At 49.6% G+C, this 15,560-nt stretch overlaps 1 protein-coding gene across 1 annotated transcript; it reads right to left on the reverse strand.

The window, feature by feature from the left end:
• Nucleotides 1–6,321: 6,321 nt before the first annotated feature.
• LOC125493659 (uncharacterized) lies at nt 6,322–8,656 on the reverse strand. Its single transcript, XM_057392259.1, has 4 exons — nt 8,326–8,656; nt 8,086–8,216; nt 7,594–7,968; nt 6,322–7,525 (listed from the first exon to the last, which is right to left on the reverse strand). Exons 1-4 carry the CDS (start codon nt 8,654–8,656, stop codon nt 6,821–6,823), a joined length of 1,542 nt encoding a protein of 513 aa, XP_057248242.1. The 3' UTR covers nt 6,322–6,820.
• Nucleotides 8,657–15,560: the final 6,904 nt, after the last annotated feature.

Here is a 15,560-nt window from a genome sequence, read left to right on the forward strand (position 1 = left end):
TTTGGTTCGATCTTCCTTTTCTTTTAAGGATGCGAGAGAAATTGTCTCCATGGAACTGCCTTCTCAAAATGTGAGCAATTTCATGGTTTGAACTCATCACGTATCTGGGCATTTCACTACTAAAACTGCTTATGCACACTTGATTACGCATCAACCACACTTCCCTCTTTTGACTCGAGAGGTGCAACAGAAAGTGTTCAAGGTCTTATGACATCTACTCATTCTTCCTAAATGAAAATATTTTATTTGGAGGCTTCTGCTAGACCGCCTGCCAACAAAAGAACAGTTGCTCAAAAGGAAAGTGCTTGTTATTTCCTTTTGTGATGTATGTCAACAGGAGATAGAAACTTCATACCATATTTTCTGTTTGGGCCCATTAGACCCCTCCAAGGGTATCAGGCCATGTGGTACCGCCACCTAAGCATCGCGGGTCCCACTCGAATCATCTTTGAAAAGGTATCATCAATCCCTAAGTGAGCTGTCCCATCCAGCTCACCACTTCATGGGAGTTCTCACCCCTATAAATACCTCTTGTCCCATTAATGCAAAGGTATTGAATTCTCACCTAACTAACCTGAGTTTCTCACTCTAGACTCTCTCTCTACCTCAATCATCAACTGACTTGAGCGTCGGAGGGGAGATCCCGGAACAACCCCCGGGGTAGTTTTTCTGTGTTTTGCAGGTTTCCGGCGAACTGATAACCAGCCCTGCTCGGACTTAAGGACTTGTTCAGCACAGATCATTAACCTCAATTTCTAGACAGAAACAGTTTGGCGCCGTCTGTGAGGATAGTACAAAAAGTTACTTCGCCACCACTTCGAAAAATTCACTTGCTGCTCAGCAGGACTTAACCACAGTGCTAGTCAGCCATGGCACCATTCAAAAACGCCCGTAATAGATCTACCCAACCTCAGCGAACCGAGAGGGAACCCTCACCCCAACCAAGGAGGTCAGCACGGACTAGATCCCCATCAGTTCATACACTGGACCCCAACCTGGACCTCTCTCAGGAACTTCAACCCTCTCCCTCTCGGGAAATACAGCATGTTGACCCTCAACCTTTGCTCACAGCTGACATAGCACTCATAGCAGCTCAGCTGCAACAAACCTTGCAGCAAAGCATCATGCAAATGCTGACCACCCTCCAGCAAGGGCAAGGGCATAATCAGCTCAACCTCCAGCCACGGGATGACAATGTCCAGAGGCCGTCTCATAGGGAAGAGCGAAACCCTCGCTCCATTCATGACCAGCCTAACCGGCAAAGGTCAGCCGCTCGGGAACTTACTCGATCTCAAAGGCCCCCCTCCCGGCAAGATGAACGCCCTCCTCTGGGCGAGAGGTCAGCCCCTCGGGAAGCTGCTCTCCGAAGGGAGGAGACCCACGTTTCCAGATCGCCCAGGGGGAATCCTGGCCGCAAGCCGGAAGATGCTCGAAATATCCTTAATGAGAAGCGCCGTAGTCAGGGATATGATGCTCGCCAGTTCCTAGATCGCAAGGCTGCTCAGCGTGAGGGCATGGTGATTCCGCTCAGTCCAAACCCCTAAGGCTCGGCAACGGGAGCCTCAAGTTCATGACCCCGTTCAGCCGAGAGATTATTGACACCCCTACCCAGGGGAAAGTCAAAACGCCACTGATTGAACCGTTCGCGGGCCTAACCGACCCGGAGGACCATATGGCCACGTATAAGGCCCAGATGAGTGTGCAGACCAGCTGCGAGGCCACATGGTGTCGGTTCTTCCCTACCACACTGAAAGGGCTCGCGCTAAATTGGTTCCAAGAGTGCCGGCCGGAATCATCACCGACTTCGCCGTGCTCGAGGATATGTTTACCCATCAGTTCGTGGCCGGAAAGAGGCAAAAGAAGACCAGCTTACACCTCATGGGGGTCAAGCAAGAGAAGAATGAAAGTCTAGCCGACTATATAAAAGTTCAATGAAGAGTCCATGAAAGTATCCGACCTGCAGGATGTCGTGGCCTTCGCTGCTCTCATGTCCGGATTACAACCTGGCCGGCTAAGATGGACATTGGCTGAGAGTGAGGTCAAAACCTTCTCAGAGGCCATGGCAAAGGCTCAGAGATTTATCCAAGCGGCGGACATTTGCCGCTACTCGGAAGAAGGAAGTAAGAAGAGAAAGGAAGAAGGAAACAGCAGAGATCAGCCCAAACAGCAGAAAACGGGCGGTAGGTCGGATAGGTTCACTGATCATGGAAACGACCCTCGTTTCAATAAGAACCGAAGAGAAATATACCTGGACATCAAGCACAAGTCCATGCTGCCTAACTCCCAACCCATCCGGACCTCAGCCTATTGGAGAGACAAAAGCCAGTGGTGTGAGTACCACCGGGAATGTGGTCATACCACAAAGGATTGTAGAGAGCTGAAAAAAGGATTGGATAACCTTGCCGACCAGGGCAAGCTGAACCGCTACCTCAAACACACCGGTGAAGAGAAGGGAAAGCAGAAGGTCGGTCAGTCCAATAGTGGGGACACGGAAGGGTACATTGGGGTCATCGCGGGTGGCTTTGCCTCGGGAGGCCTAACCGGCCGAGCCAGGAAAGCTCACCTTCAAAACCTCAAGCACCAGGTCCTAGAGGTTAAACCAAGCCGGTCGGATTGTCCCATAATGACATTTGGGGAATCCAGTCGGTCTGTCAGCGTGCCCCATGACGACCCCCTGGTCATCGAGCTCAAAGTGGCCAACTCCCGGGTCAGACGGGTCTTGGTTGACAGTGGGTCGTCCGCGGATATCATAACCTTGGAATGCCTGAAGAAGCTGAAATATAGTGAGAAGGATGTCACGCCACTCGATCAGCCACTCATAGGCTTCGGGGGTAACTCTGTACAGCCCGTTGGGTCGATAAAGCTCCCCACTCGGATGGGAGAGAAAGGCAAAGGCAGAAGCCTACCGATCGACTTTCTAGTGGTCGACATTCCTTTACCATACAACATAATTATGGGACGACCCACCCTGAACAGAACAAAAGCTGCAATCTCTCATACCAACTCCTCATGCAGTTCGAAACAGATGAGGGGAAGGTCGGAAAGATTCAAGGGGATCAGCAGGCCGGGCGAGAATGCTACGTGAATAGCTTAAAGAGCAAAACTGAAATCGAGGTCCAAGAGGACTCGAAGAAGAGAAAAAGAGAAGAAAATTCACCAAGGAACTTGGGGGTGTACATCACAGAAAACCCCAAACAGTACGAGCGACCTCAGCCAGCTGAGGAAGACGAAGAAGTAGAGATCGGGACAGAACCCGGTCGGACTGTAAGAGTGGGCAAGGCCCTAAACCCAGAAACAAGAGCGCAAGTAGTGCAAGTGCTCAGGGAATACCAGGACGTATTCGCCTATGAGGCCTCAGAGATGCCGGGGCTTGACCCCAAAATTATGTGTCACGAGCTGAATATTAAGGAGGGGTACAAGCCAGTCAAGCAAAAGCTAAGGCATCAAGGTCCGGAAAGGTGCAAAGCTGCCGCAGTAAAGGTCAAGAAACTGCTCGAGGCAGGATTCATTGAGGAATGCCAGTACTCGGAGTGGCTGGCTAATGTGTATGGTGAAAAAGCCGAGCGGGGCTTGGCGCATGTGCGTGGATTTCACAGACCTGAACAAGGCCTGTCCGAAAGACAACCATCCTCTGCCCAAAATAGACAGGTTAGTCGACTCGACAGCTGGTCATGCCCTTCTAAGCTTCATGGATGCTAATGCAGGCTATCACCAAATTCCCATGGCGGAACATGATCGGATTCATACCGCTTTCACCACCCCGCAAGGGGTCTACTGCTACAAAATGATGCCATTCGGACTGAAAAATGCCGGAGCCACGTATCAGCGGACAGTTAACAAAATTTTCAGTGATCAGTTGGGTCGGAACATTGAGGTGTATGTTGACGACATGATCGTCAAAAGCAAGGCCCATTCTGATCATCCAGACGACCTAAGGGAGACGCTGAGCACACTGAGGAAGTATCGTATGATGCTCAACCTAAAAAGTGCGTCTTCGGAGTGAAAGGGGGCAAGTGCCTCGGATTTCTGGTGATGAAAGGGGTATTGAGGCCAACCCCGACAAGATCAAGCAGTTTGGAAATGAAATCCCCTCGGAACGTCAGGGAAGTGCAGCGCCTAACAGGATGTCTAGCTGCCCTCGGACGGTTCCTATCACGGTCGGCTGATAAGAGCCTGTTCTTCTTCAAGGCCCTTAAGAGAAAAGAGTTCACATGGGACGAAGAGGCTGAGCAAGCCTTCACCTCCCTCAAACTTCATCTATCAACTCTTCCCAAGCTCATGTCCCCCTTGCCGGGGGAAACATTGTTTGTATACTTGGCCGTATCCGAATACGCCCTAAGTGCCGTTCTGGTAGCCGAGAGGGAAGGGACGCACACCCGGTCTACTTCATAAGCCATGCCTTTCGAGGGGCAGAAGCGAAATATAGTGAGGTGGAGAAGATGGTCTTCGCCCTCGTCATGGCTAGTAGAAAGCTGAAACCATACTTCCAGGCCCATCAAATCAAGGTCCTTACCGGACAGCCTCTCCGCAAGGTCATAGAGAGCAGGAACCACTCCAGTCGGATGACGGATTGGGCTGACCAATTGGCTGATTTCGGCCTGGAATATGAGCCCAGAAGGGCCATCAAAGCTCAAGCCTTGGCGGACTTTATAACTGAATGCACAACTCGGCCCCCGGTCGGCCAGAATGAAGAGTGGGAACTATACGTGGATGGTTCTTCCACCAAGTCAGGATGTGGAGCGGGGCTAGTGCTTAAGCCCCCGGTCGGAGAAAAAATGGAGTACGCAATCAAGTTCGAATTCCTGGGGTCGAACAATGAAGCGGAGTATGAAGCTCTCATCCTCGGACTTCAGTTATGCATTCTTGCAGGAGCCACGGCCATTGAGGCCCGATCAGACTCCCAACTTATAGTAGGTCAGGTCTCGGGAGAGTACGAGGCCAAGGAGGACAATATGAGAATGTATCTGGCCAAGGCACAAGAGTTCATCAAAAAACTCTCCCATTTCCGCATCAGCCACATACCCAGGTCGGAGAATCAACAAGCCGACGCTCTGGCTCGTATGGCTAGTTCGGCAGAGGGGTCAGCCCCCGGACTATCATGTGGGAAGTGCTTCGCCAGCCCAGCATAAATGCCAAGGAACAGTTGATTCTAGACCAACGCCACTTGGATGGATGAGGTGGTCGGATACTTAAGGGACGGAGTCCTCCCAACCGATACCAAAGAATCCGAAAGGATTAAACACCGAGCAGGTTGGTTCTTATGGCATGACGAGCAGCTCTACAAGAAGTCATACACGCACCCATTGCTGAAGTGTGTAACCCCTGAAGAAGGAAATTACATCCTAAGGGAAATACACCAAGGGGCGTGTAGCAGCCATCAAGGGGGGAGAACCATAGCGGGAAAAGCTCTAAGGGCTGGGTATTACTGGCCTACCCTCAAGGCAGATGCACAAGAATTGGTGAAGAGGTGCCCATCTTGCCAAATCCATTCGGATATTCCCAGATCCCCAGCTACCCCCCCAATTCCATCCAAGCAGTTCTGCCATTTGACAAATGGGGCATGGACCTGCTCGGCCCGTTCCCACCAGCATCCGGTCAGTGGAAGTTCTTGATAGTGGCCATAGACTATTTCACCAAGTGGACTGAAGCCGAACCCCTTGCCTCCATCACTGACAAACAAGTCCAGCCTTCATTTGGAGGAACATAATCACAAGGTTTGGAGTACCCCGAGCCCTGGTCTCGGACAATGGTCGGCAATTTAAGCGGACCAACTCGGGATATGTGCTCGTTTTGGATACAGACCAGGTTCTCCGCTGTTTCCCGACCACAAACCAAGGCCAAGCAGAAGCGGCCAAAAGATAGTGCTCAAGGGGATCAAAAAATCCCTTGACGCAGCGAAAGGGGCTTGGGTGGACGACCTGCCTGGAGTCTTGTGGTCGGCTCGGACGACTACAAAGGAAGCAACGGGACATTCCCCGTTCGGATTAGTCTATGGTAGTGAGGCAGTACTACCAGTAGAGGTCGGTATCCCATCCCTCGGTCACCTTTTTGACTTCGAGCAAAATGAAGAAGAAAAGCCTGTCAACCTCGACCTGCTGCCAGAAACAAGGGGCAACTCATTGTTAAGGTCGATCCGCTACAAGCAAAGAGTAACTCGGCAGTTCAATCGTCGAGTCAAGCAAGGCCAATCCAGCTCGGAGATTGGGTGGTCAGAAAGGTGAAGCACGGGGCTATCCATCTGAAAGGCAAACTAGGGGCCAACTGGGACGGTCCTTACAAAGTAACCAAAGTCATCAAGCCTGGTACATTCCAGCTCGAGAATCCTGAAGGCATACCACTTGCTAGGCCATGAAATCTGGATAATCTAAAGAAATACTATGTATAGTCAATTGCAATTAGGGGCATATAGCTGAGATACTGGCCAGGTATGGCATGTAGTCACTCGGACCAGTCAAGGTCGAAATTGTAAGACTTAACCAGTCAATTGTCCAAGTTATAAAAAGACTTAACCAGTCAATTGTTCTGTTCCAATTAAACTTAGCCAGTTTTAATTATTCTTTCGAAACTATATCTTTCGAAACTTAACTAGTTTCAATCGCGAGTTGTTCGAGTTAAATCCGACCAGCGCTATCAGGAAAAACTTAGTCAGTTCGAGAAAACAATATTCGGATGTAAGCAAATTGCAACTGACAAACATAAACGATGCTCGGATAAAATAAAGAGAAGACTTCATTGAAGTTAGAAAAACGTTACATCCTAAGACCCCGGTACTACCAAGGTAAAGAGCTAAGCAGAAATAAAAATACAACATAATGGGGACCTAAGCTGCAGGGAGGTCGGTCTGATCATTGGTGCTTCCATGATGGTCCTCGGACCTGGCCACCCCTTGGTCCTGTTCCTCAGCAACCTCCGCCTCCTCGCCATCATCTTCATCATCGTCCTCATCGGACAGAGCGATATGCAGCTCGGCGAGCAGGGCCTGGTCCTCCTCCTTCAGAAGGGCATCATAGCTTCCCTTCACCTCGGACCAGGGAAGAGAGGGGTGGGATCTGGCCAAGGCCGCCTTCATCCGCTTGAGGGCGTCATCCACCCCCATCTTCTGGGCAGTAGAGCCGACCTCGTTGACAAAATCGGCACAAGCCTTGGTCTCCTTCCAACCCACAAACCATTGGTCCTCGGTTTTGGGAGCCTTTTCCAGCTCAGCCAGTTGGAATCGCAGCTCGGTTATTTTGCCCTCCGCCTCCACAACTCGGGCCTCAGCAGCCGTCTTGGCAATCACAGCCTCATCCCTCTCCTTGATGAGGTTCTGCTTAGCCAAATCCCACTGCACCCGCTCGGCCTTAAAGTCTTCTTGGTCCCGGTCGATGCAGCGCTTGGCGTTGACGAGGTCGGCCTCGGCTATCCTCTGGCCCTCTTTGGCAGCACGGAGCTCCTCGTAGTGCTTCTTACCTCGAGCCTCCAAGTCAGATACCTTGTCGGCCAGGCGCACTTTGTTCCGAGCCACGTTGACCAGCCGAGCGGAGAACTGTAATAACAAAAAATCAGTACTTGGCAAAGAAAAACGGCAAAGTTAAAAGCGAGAGAGGAGCTCACCTCAACCCAGCTACGGAAGAGGTCGTTCGTCTCCTCCGGGCCGCTGGATTGCGCAATGTATTCCCGGTCGGTGGGGCTGTACAAGCACTCGACCGCATTCATCCAACGGGTGTCGAGCCCATGGGCATCCAGTTCAGCAAACGGCTTAGCCAGTGCAAGGTTAAGCTCTTCCGGGTCGTCATGAGGGCGAGGGGTGGCCGGCGTGTATTGAGGACTCCGAACTGGTCGGAAGTCCTCCGAATGGACGGAAATCCGAGTCCCCTCGGACCTGTCTGCCCGCTCCTCTGGTCGGGGACTATTGACTTCAACAGATTTGGCCTTCTTAGCCTTTTCGTCCTGGGTCTTGGCCAGCGCCTTCTTGGTCTTGGCCACCTTCTACGGATCCCGCTCTTTTCTCTTCTTAGAAGCCTTAGGCTTCGACGGATCCTGCAAAGTTTCAAAGTCAGCTCGGAACTAGCAAGAAAAAGTACTCGGCCAGAACCCAAGACATACCTTTGGAGGGTTGGGAACTCCGATTTTCTTCGCCTTCAACTCAGCCTTGAGCTGGGCCGCCCTCATTGCTGCGTAATTCAGTTTCTCAGCCATGTCAGGGTCGGACTCAAGGAGACGTGTCAAAGAGCAAGCTGCAAAAAGAAAACCAAGTATGAGAACTTGCAAGTTCAAACAAAACAAAACCAAGTTAAACAACCCCCTCGGCCGATTACCCCGGGGGAATGTCCGGCTTAGTCCAACAGCCGACAGAAGATGCTCGCTCTTGAATAGGCGGCAGCTCAGAATCCAATTGCTGGCTACATAAACCTCCCCCCCGAACAATTTGGGCCTCGGTTTGTAGGTAAATGGCCGCAATGGCTTCCTCCTCGGACATCTCCGGAACCCTGAAGTTAAGCTCGTGGTTGGGTTCGACATCCGGTCGGACTGTGGGGATCCCCCAGTCCCCTCCGAAATAGACAAAGGCAAACTCTCTCCTGAACCCTTTCTGGGAAGTAGGCAAGTCGAGTACTACCTTGTAACCCTGTCGGGCTTGAAAATACCACCAACCCGGGCCATTATCCCCCGCTGACATCTCGACCAACTTAAACATATTGCGCCATAAGGTGATGGTTGGTCGGACGCTCAGCATGGCACATACTGTCTGAACTGCAACAATTCCTCCCCAGGAGTTCGGAGAGATTTGACTTATACACAGATTATAAGCATTGAGGAGGTCCTTCACAAAGGAAGTCAGCGGGAACCGGAGCCCCGTCTCCAAAGACTTATAGTAGACCGCGGTGCAACCCGGGGGGGGAGTAAGAACCATATGAAAGGCTTCCGTCGGACTACATATAAGGGTCCCTTATGTGGAACCTCGCAGCCTGCCCCCTCGGGTCATCAAGAAGGGCCTTCATCAGCGAGGGGAGCGAAAACTTAGACCCCGGTCCTCCTTTCGGATCTGAATCCGGAAACTCCGGTCGGCCGGAGGTTGACACTTCTTCGCTGTCCGACATCGTCACCCTCACTACACCATCAGCAAGGTATTTATCTAAGTAACTGGCTTTAAGAAGAAAGGCTAGGGACACTTCCCAGGGAAGGGAACAGCGCCCTCGGCCTCTTCCTCTAGTGACGATGAGGGGCTCGGAAGCAGAATCGCGTCGGGAACGGCGAGGGGGTCGGGACAACTTATTAAGGTCGACACCAACGTTATTCCCATCCCCCTCACCTCCTCGAACCGATTATAGGGAGGTGAGGTCGGAGGTGTCACCGACTCGGACGATTCTCCCATTATTGTATTGACAAGGGAGTCGGCCGAGGTTATTGAAAAGAAAAAGCAAAAACTAAAAAAGCAAGAGCGTACCTGGTCGGACGATGGAAACCGGAGAAATTGCAGGAACTTAGAGAGAAGCGAGAGCTTTTAGAGAGAGAAAGTGGAGAATTTTTGAGAGATTTTGCACAAATGATTTCTCTCTCCTCTCCGTACAAATATATAGGCGTGCCTCGGGACGCGTCCCTCCACAAACCTATCAAATGCCTCCACATGGACAATGGAAGATGAAACGTCAAAATTTCCAGAAAGTCCCATCCAGCTCAACTACCCAGCTGAGAAACGCCATGTAGCAAGCCACCGGTTTCCAGCTCAAGGCTACCCGCTCGGTCCTAACAGGCATTACCCTCGGAAATGTCAGTCGGACAAGAATCCCTAACTTCACTCAGCCAAATCTACTAAGTGCTAGGGAGCACCCGGTCGGCCTCTCCAAAGCATGTTAGCCCCTGTCCGAGCAGCGCCCGTTAATCCAGAACCCGGTCGGTCAAGTTGGCGCTCCATCACCCTTTGCCCGACCAGGTCTCTGCTCGCCCCCTTCACTTAGCCAAATTTGCTAAGTGCTAGGGAGCATCCGGTCGGCCTCTCCAGGGCACGTTAGTCCCTGTCCGAGCAGCGCCCGTTAATCCAGAACCCGGTCGGTCAAGTTGGGGCTCCATCACCCTTTGCCCGACCAGGTCTTTGCTCGCCCCCTTCACTTAGCCAAATTTGCTAAGTGCTAGGGAGCATCCGGTCGGCCTCTCCAGGGCACGTTAGCCCCTGTCCGAGCAGCGCCCGTCAATCCAGAACCCGGTCGGTCAAGTTGGGGCTCCATCACCCTTTGTCCGACCAGGTCTCTGCTCGCCCCCTTCACTTAGCCAAATTTGCTAAGTGCTAGGGAGCACCTGATCGGCCTCTCCAGGGCTCATTAGCCCCTGTCCGAGCAGTGCCCGTCAATCCATAACCCGGTCGGTCAAGTTATGGCTCCATCACCCTTTGCCCGACCAGGTCTCTGCTCGCCCCCTTCACTTTGCCAAATTTGCTAAGTACCAGGGAGCATTCGGTCGGCCTCTCCAGGGCGTGTTAGCCCCTGTCCGAGCAGCGCCCGTCCATCCAGAACCCGGTCGGTCACATGGGGCTACCTTACCCATTGTCCGACCTGGTCTCTACAACTCCTCTTTACATGGTCAATATAACCAAGTACTAGAGGGCACCTGGTCGGCCTCTCCAGGGCTCATTAGCCCCTGTCCGAGCTGCGTCCGTCATCTAGAACCCGGTCGGTCACATGGGGCTACCTTACCCATTGTCCGACCAGATCTCTACAACTCTCCTTTACATGGTCAATATAACCAAGTACTAGAGGGCACCTGGTCGGCCTCTCCAGGGCTCATTAGCCCCTGTCCGAGCAGCGCCCGTCAATCCAGAACCCGGTCGGTCAAGTTGGGGCTCCATCACCCTTTGTCCGACCAGGTCTCTGCTCGCCCCCTTCACTTAGCCAAATTTGCTAAGTGCTAGGGAGCACCTGATCGGCCTCTCCAGGGCTCATTAGCCCCTGTCCGAGCAGTGCCCGTCAATCCAGAACCCGGTCGGTCAAGTTAGGGCTCCATCACCCTTTGCCCGACCAGGTCTCTGCTCGCCCCCTTCACTTTGCCAAATTTGCTAAGTACTAGGGAGCATCCGGTCGGCCTCTCCAGGGCGTGTTAGCCCCTGTCCGAGCAGCGCCCGTCCATCCAGAACCCGGTCGGTCACATGGGGCTACCTTACCCATTGTCCGACCAGGTCTCTACAACTCCCCTTTACATGGTCAATATAACCAAGTACTAGAGGGCACCTGGTCGGCCTCTCCAGGGCTCATTAGCCCCTGTCCGAGCTGCGTCCGTCATCTAGAACCCGGTCGGTCACATGGGGCTACCTTACCCATTGTCCGACCAGGTCTCTACAACTCCCCTTTACATGGTCAATATAACCAAGTACTAGAGGGCACCTGGTCGGCCTCTCCAGGGCTCATTAGCCCCTGTCCGAGCTGCGTCCGTCATCTAGAACCCGGTCGGTCACATGGGGCTACCTTACCCATTGTCCGACCAGGTCTCTACAACTCCCTTTACTCGGTCGGTAAAACTAGGTACTAGAGGGTACCTGGTCGGCCTCTCCAGGGCTCATTAGCCCTTGTCCGAGCCGCGCCCGCCTATCTGGACCCGGTCGGTCTAGCAAGGGGCTCCTTGGCCCCTGTCCGAGCCGGTTCCCTCTCCAAGGACCTGGTCGGTCAAGTGAGGGGCCCATTGACCTCACAGCCGAGCCAGTCGCCTCATCCGAGACCTGGTCGGTCAATATATGAACTCACCTCCTCATCTCAAGCAAGTCTTTTCAGCATGAGCTGCTTGGGGCTAAGAGCACCTGGTCGGCGCCTTCCCGACCTGGTCTCCTTCTGATCTCCCTTCATGGAGGTCGGCCTAACTGAACCTGCGGATATCACAGACCTGGTCGGCGCCTTCCCGACCTGGTCTGCTTCTGATCTCCCTTCATGGAGGTCGGCCTAATTGAACCTGCGGATATCACAGACCTGGTCGGCGCCTTCCCGACCTGGTCTCCTTCTGATCTCCCTTCATGGGGGTCGGCCTAATTGAACCTGCGGATATCACAGACCTGGTCGGTGCATGTCCGACCTGGTCTCCCTCTGGCTTTTCCTTACTGAGGTCGGTCAGATGAGAGAACTCTACGCCACCAAGAGGCTTCACCCGGTCGGACGGCTCTTCTGCCCCTTCCTGGCGTGGGGCTAAATGTTTGGGCCCATTAGACCCCTCCAAGGGTATCAGGCCATGTGGTACTGCCACCTAAGCATCGCGGGTCCCACTCGAATCATCTTTGAAAAGGTATCATCAATCCCTAAGTGAGCTGTCCCATCCAGCTCACCACTTCATGGGAGTTCTCACCCCTATAAATACCTCTTGTCCCATCAATGCAAAGGTATTGAATTCTCACCTAACTAACCTGAGTTTCTCACTCTAGACTCTCTCTCTACCTCAATCATCAACTGACTTGAGCGTCGGAGGGGCGATCCCGGAACAACCCCGGGGTAGTTTTTCTGTGTTTTGCAGGTTTCCGGCGAACTGATAACCAGCCCTGCTCGGACTTAAGGACTTGTTCAGCACAGATCATTAACCTCAATTTCTAGACAGAAACATTTTCCACTCTTGTCCACTCACGCAAAGTGCTTGGCGTGTGTTTCCTTTTCCAATTCAAACTCTACACAGTAACTTAAGTTCCTACTCAGATTGGGTTACAACAAATATCCTGCTCTTTTATAGCGAGGATGGTTCAAGGGGTTCTAAAATAAAACTTTTTATTTGGAACCTCTGGAGCATATGGTTGCATAGAAATGAACGTCTTTTCAGTAATGTTAATCCAAAAGCTAATCGAATTTCCCAACTACTACGAGACATTGTAGAAATGGATATTCATCTTGTAACCTTCCCGTGTTTTAATAATCCACGCTTTCTACATCCCCCGGAACAGAACATGGACTTAGTGCCGGGTTTTTTTGGGGTTTATCTTGGCTTAAATCACTTGGGGTCTCCTCAACATATAATTCTATTTGATGCAGCATGGAAAAAGGAGACAAGAGTGATGGGGTGTGCGTGGGTTGTTCATACTCCTTCTTCCTCAACACAGATGGAGAATGGTGGCGATACATATGGACTGGCTTTCTCGGCTCTCCATGCTGAGAGTCAAGCTTTCCTTAAAGCTCTTATTTGGGCTCGTTCACATGGTTTGCAGCGCATATCCTTTTTTACGGGCTGCACAAATCTTATAATGGCCCTGAAATATCCTATGGATGTCCCTTCATCGATCTACTAGACTATACGGGACATTAAACTCAAAGCCGCATCTTTTTGTTGGTATTTTCTTTTGAAAGTGAATCGTCAAAAAGTTCAGCGAGTGCATGATACAACGCAGCTGTGTGCTAGAACTTGTTTGCAATTCACAACTTAATGTCTTAGTTTCTTTGCTGGTTCCCCCTTTGTCAAAAAAAAATTATTGATTTAGTTAGAGATTAGGGAACTCGATATGATTAGTTTGTCAATTGAAGAATTCATAAACTTGTTTTAAAGGAATAAATTGACTTTTTGTCTTCTGATATGGATTTGCCTTCAGCAATAAGACAAAAATTTATGTGCTTTATCCTTTTACTCCTTCCGTTTTAGAATATAAGGCACACACGATATTCGAGGTTGAACTTTGACCATTAATTACTCTCAATTTACGTATATAAAACATTCAAAAAATTAATGGTATTATAGTAATTTTCAAGACGAATCCAATGGTACAATTTTTATTTATCATATTATAAGAGATATTTGTGGTCAAAATAAATTTTTGTAAAGCGTGAATGTCTTATATTTTTAAACGGACGAGAAATATTGATGTTGATATTATCATCAATGATTTTTCATCTAGTGGAGGAAAATGTTTTTTATAAGAATTCGTAGTTTTAAATTTGATTTTCAATTGTAATAACTCTCTTTCGTTTAATTCAATGAACTTGGAATTTTTTATAGTGTATATATCCTTTAGATTCTCGAGCATTAGGGGCCCATTTTTTAGTTTCGTCTCGGGCCCAATAATATTCAAGAACGACCCTGGTCACTAGTAAAAAAAACCTTTATTCCTATTTAGTTTACACACTTTTCTTTTCGAACCGTTCATTTTTTATAGTTACACTGCTACTTTACCTATATAAGAAAAAATGTCTTATCAATATTTCTCTTTTTTATACCCCATTTGGTCCCTCACCAAATAATTAACCCACTTAAAACCCCCGATTTTCTTTCTCCTTTATACTTTTATTTACTTTTTTTGTACTTTTTGCTCTCCATATTTTAAAATTTCTCTCCTCTCTCTCCTACTTTTTCCTTGGTCATACCCCAAAATAAACCGTGTAGATTAAATAGGAATGGGGATAGTATTTGACTCCTACGACTTAATAATAGTGATATCTTACATAAATTAATGTCCCTTGAAGTACAAAATTTGTACATCAAAGAGAGAAACTGGCGGCTCCTTGAAAGAGAAGTTGGTAGATTATTAAGATTGTTATCGATAATGGGGGTGTTTGGTAATTAGAATTTTGGAGCAAAAGGAAGATTTGTACCAACTTTAAAGTTTTGACTAGTCGGAAATTCAAAAAGGGGTGTTCGGTAAATTAGAGTTTTAGAGAGAGTTTTGGAATGAAAACTCTCAAAATGAAAAAGCTCTTAATAGGAGCTTTTTTTTAGAGAATTAGGTCACTAGTGGAAAAAAGGCAAGGGTTATGACGCAACGGTTGCGGTTTATTTTAAAATCGGAGCCCTTGATGTGAAGGAATGTGGTTAACCCTAAAACCGCAACCGTTTAAGATAAAGGGTTGTGGTTTTTGGGCTAACCGCAACCTTTTAAGATAAAGGGCTGCAATTTTAGGATAAACACAACCCTTGAGAGGCCCAAATACACACACGATGTACTCAACTCCACTCTCTCACTCGAGCGGCCCAAATACACAAACGCATTCTCTCACCACTCTCTCACTCCCTCACCACTCTCTCACTCCCTCCCCTATCTCTCTCTCACCATGTGCGAAAAGAACCCTAGAATTCCCCGATGAAGCTCAACCTCCTCAACCTACTCAACCTCCGGCAACACTTTCTCCTCAACCTCCTCGACGCTCTCTCCTCTACTTCCGGCAACCCTTGCGAAATATCAGGCGCGCTAGGGTTTCATTTTTTTTGGATTTGTCGTTTGCTGTAAGTCAAAACCTTTTTCTCCCTCTTTAGTTTGCTTCCTTCAGTCCATAACCCCAAATTTTTGATTGATTCTAGTCGAAAACCTAAACCCTAGAATTCGAATTATGGATTTTGGAATTTCCCTTTTTTTACTCGAAATTTTGATTTTCGAGGTTATGTTTGATTGTTTGGTTACTTAATTTGGTTTATATTTATGTAAGTTTAGTAGATTGGTTTTGTGAGTGTTTGAGTTTGTTGAAATTGACTTTTGGGTAGTTGTTGTTTGTGAATTTGTAGGGAAGGGAGTAAAGTGGGTCATTGACTACAACTAGTAGTTTGGTGGAGGTGGAAATGAAGAAGTTGTTGGAGGAATTAGTGCCCTGTAGGGTGTGGGCTAAGCGGGGTTGTGCCACTCATCCTCGTAGTATTGCTGAGAG

Source organism: Beta vulgaris, chromosome 9 (genome assembly GCF_026745355.1).
Source record: "Beta vulgaris subsp. vulgaris cultivar EL10 chromosome 9, EL10.2, whole genome shotgun sequence".
In the NCBI taxonomy this organism is placed as follows: Eukaryota; Viridiplantae; Streptophyta; class Magnoliopsida; order Caryophyllales; family Amaranthaceae; genus Beta; species Beta vulgaris.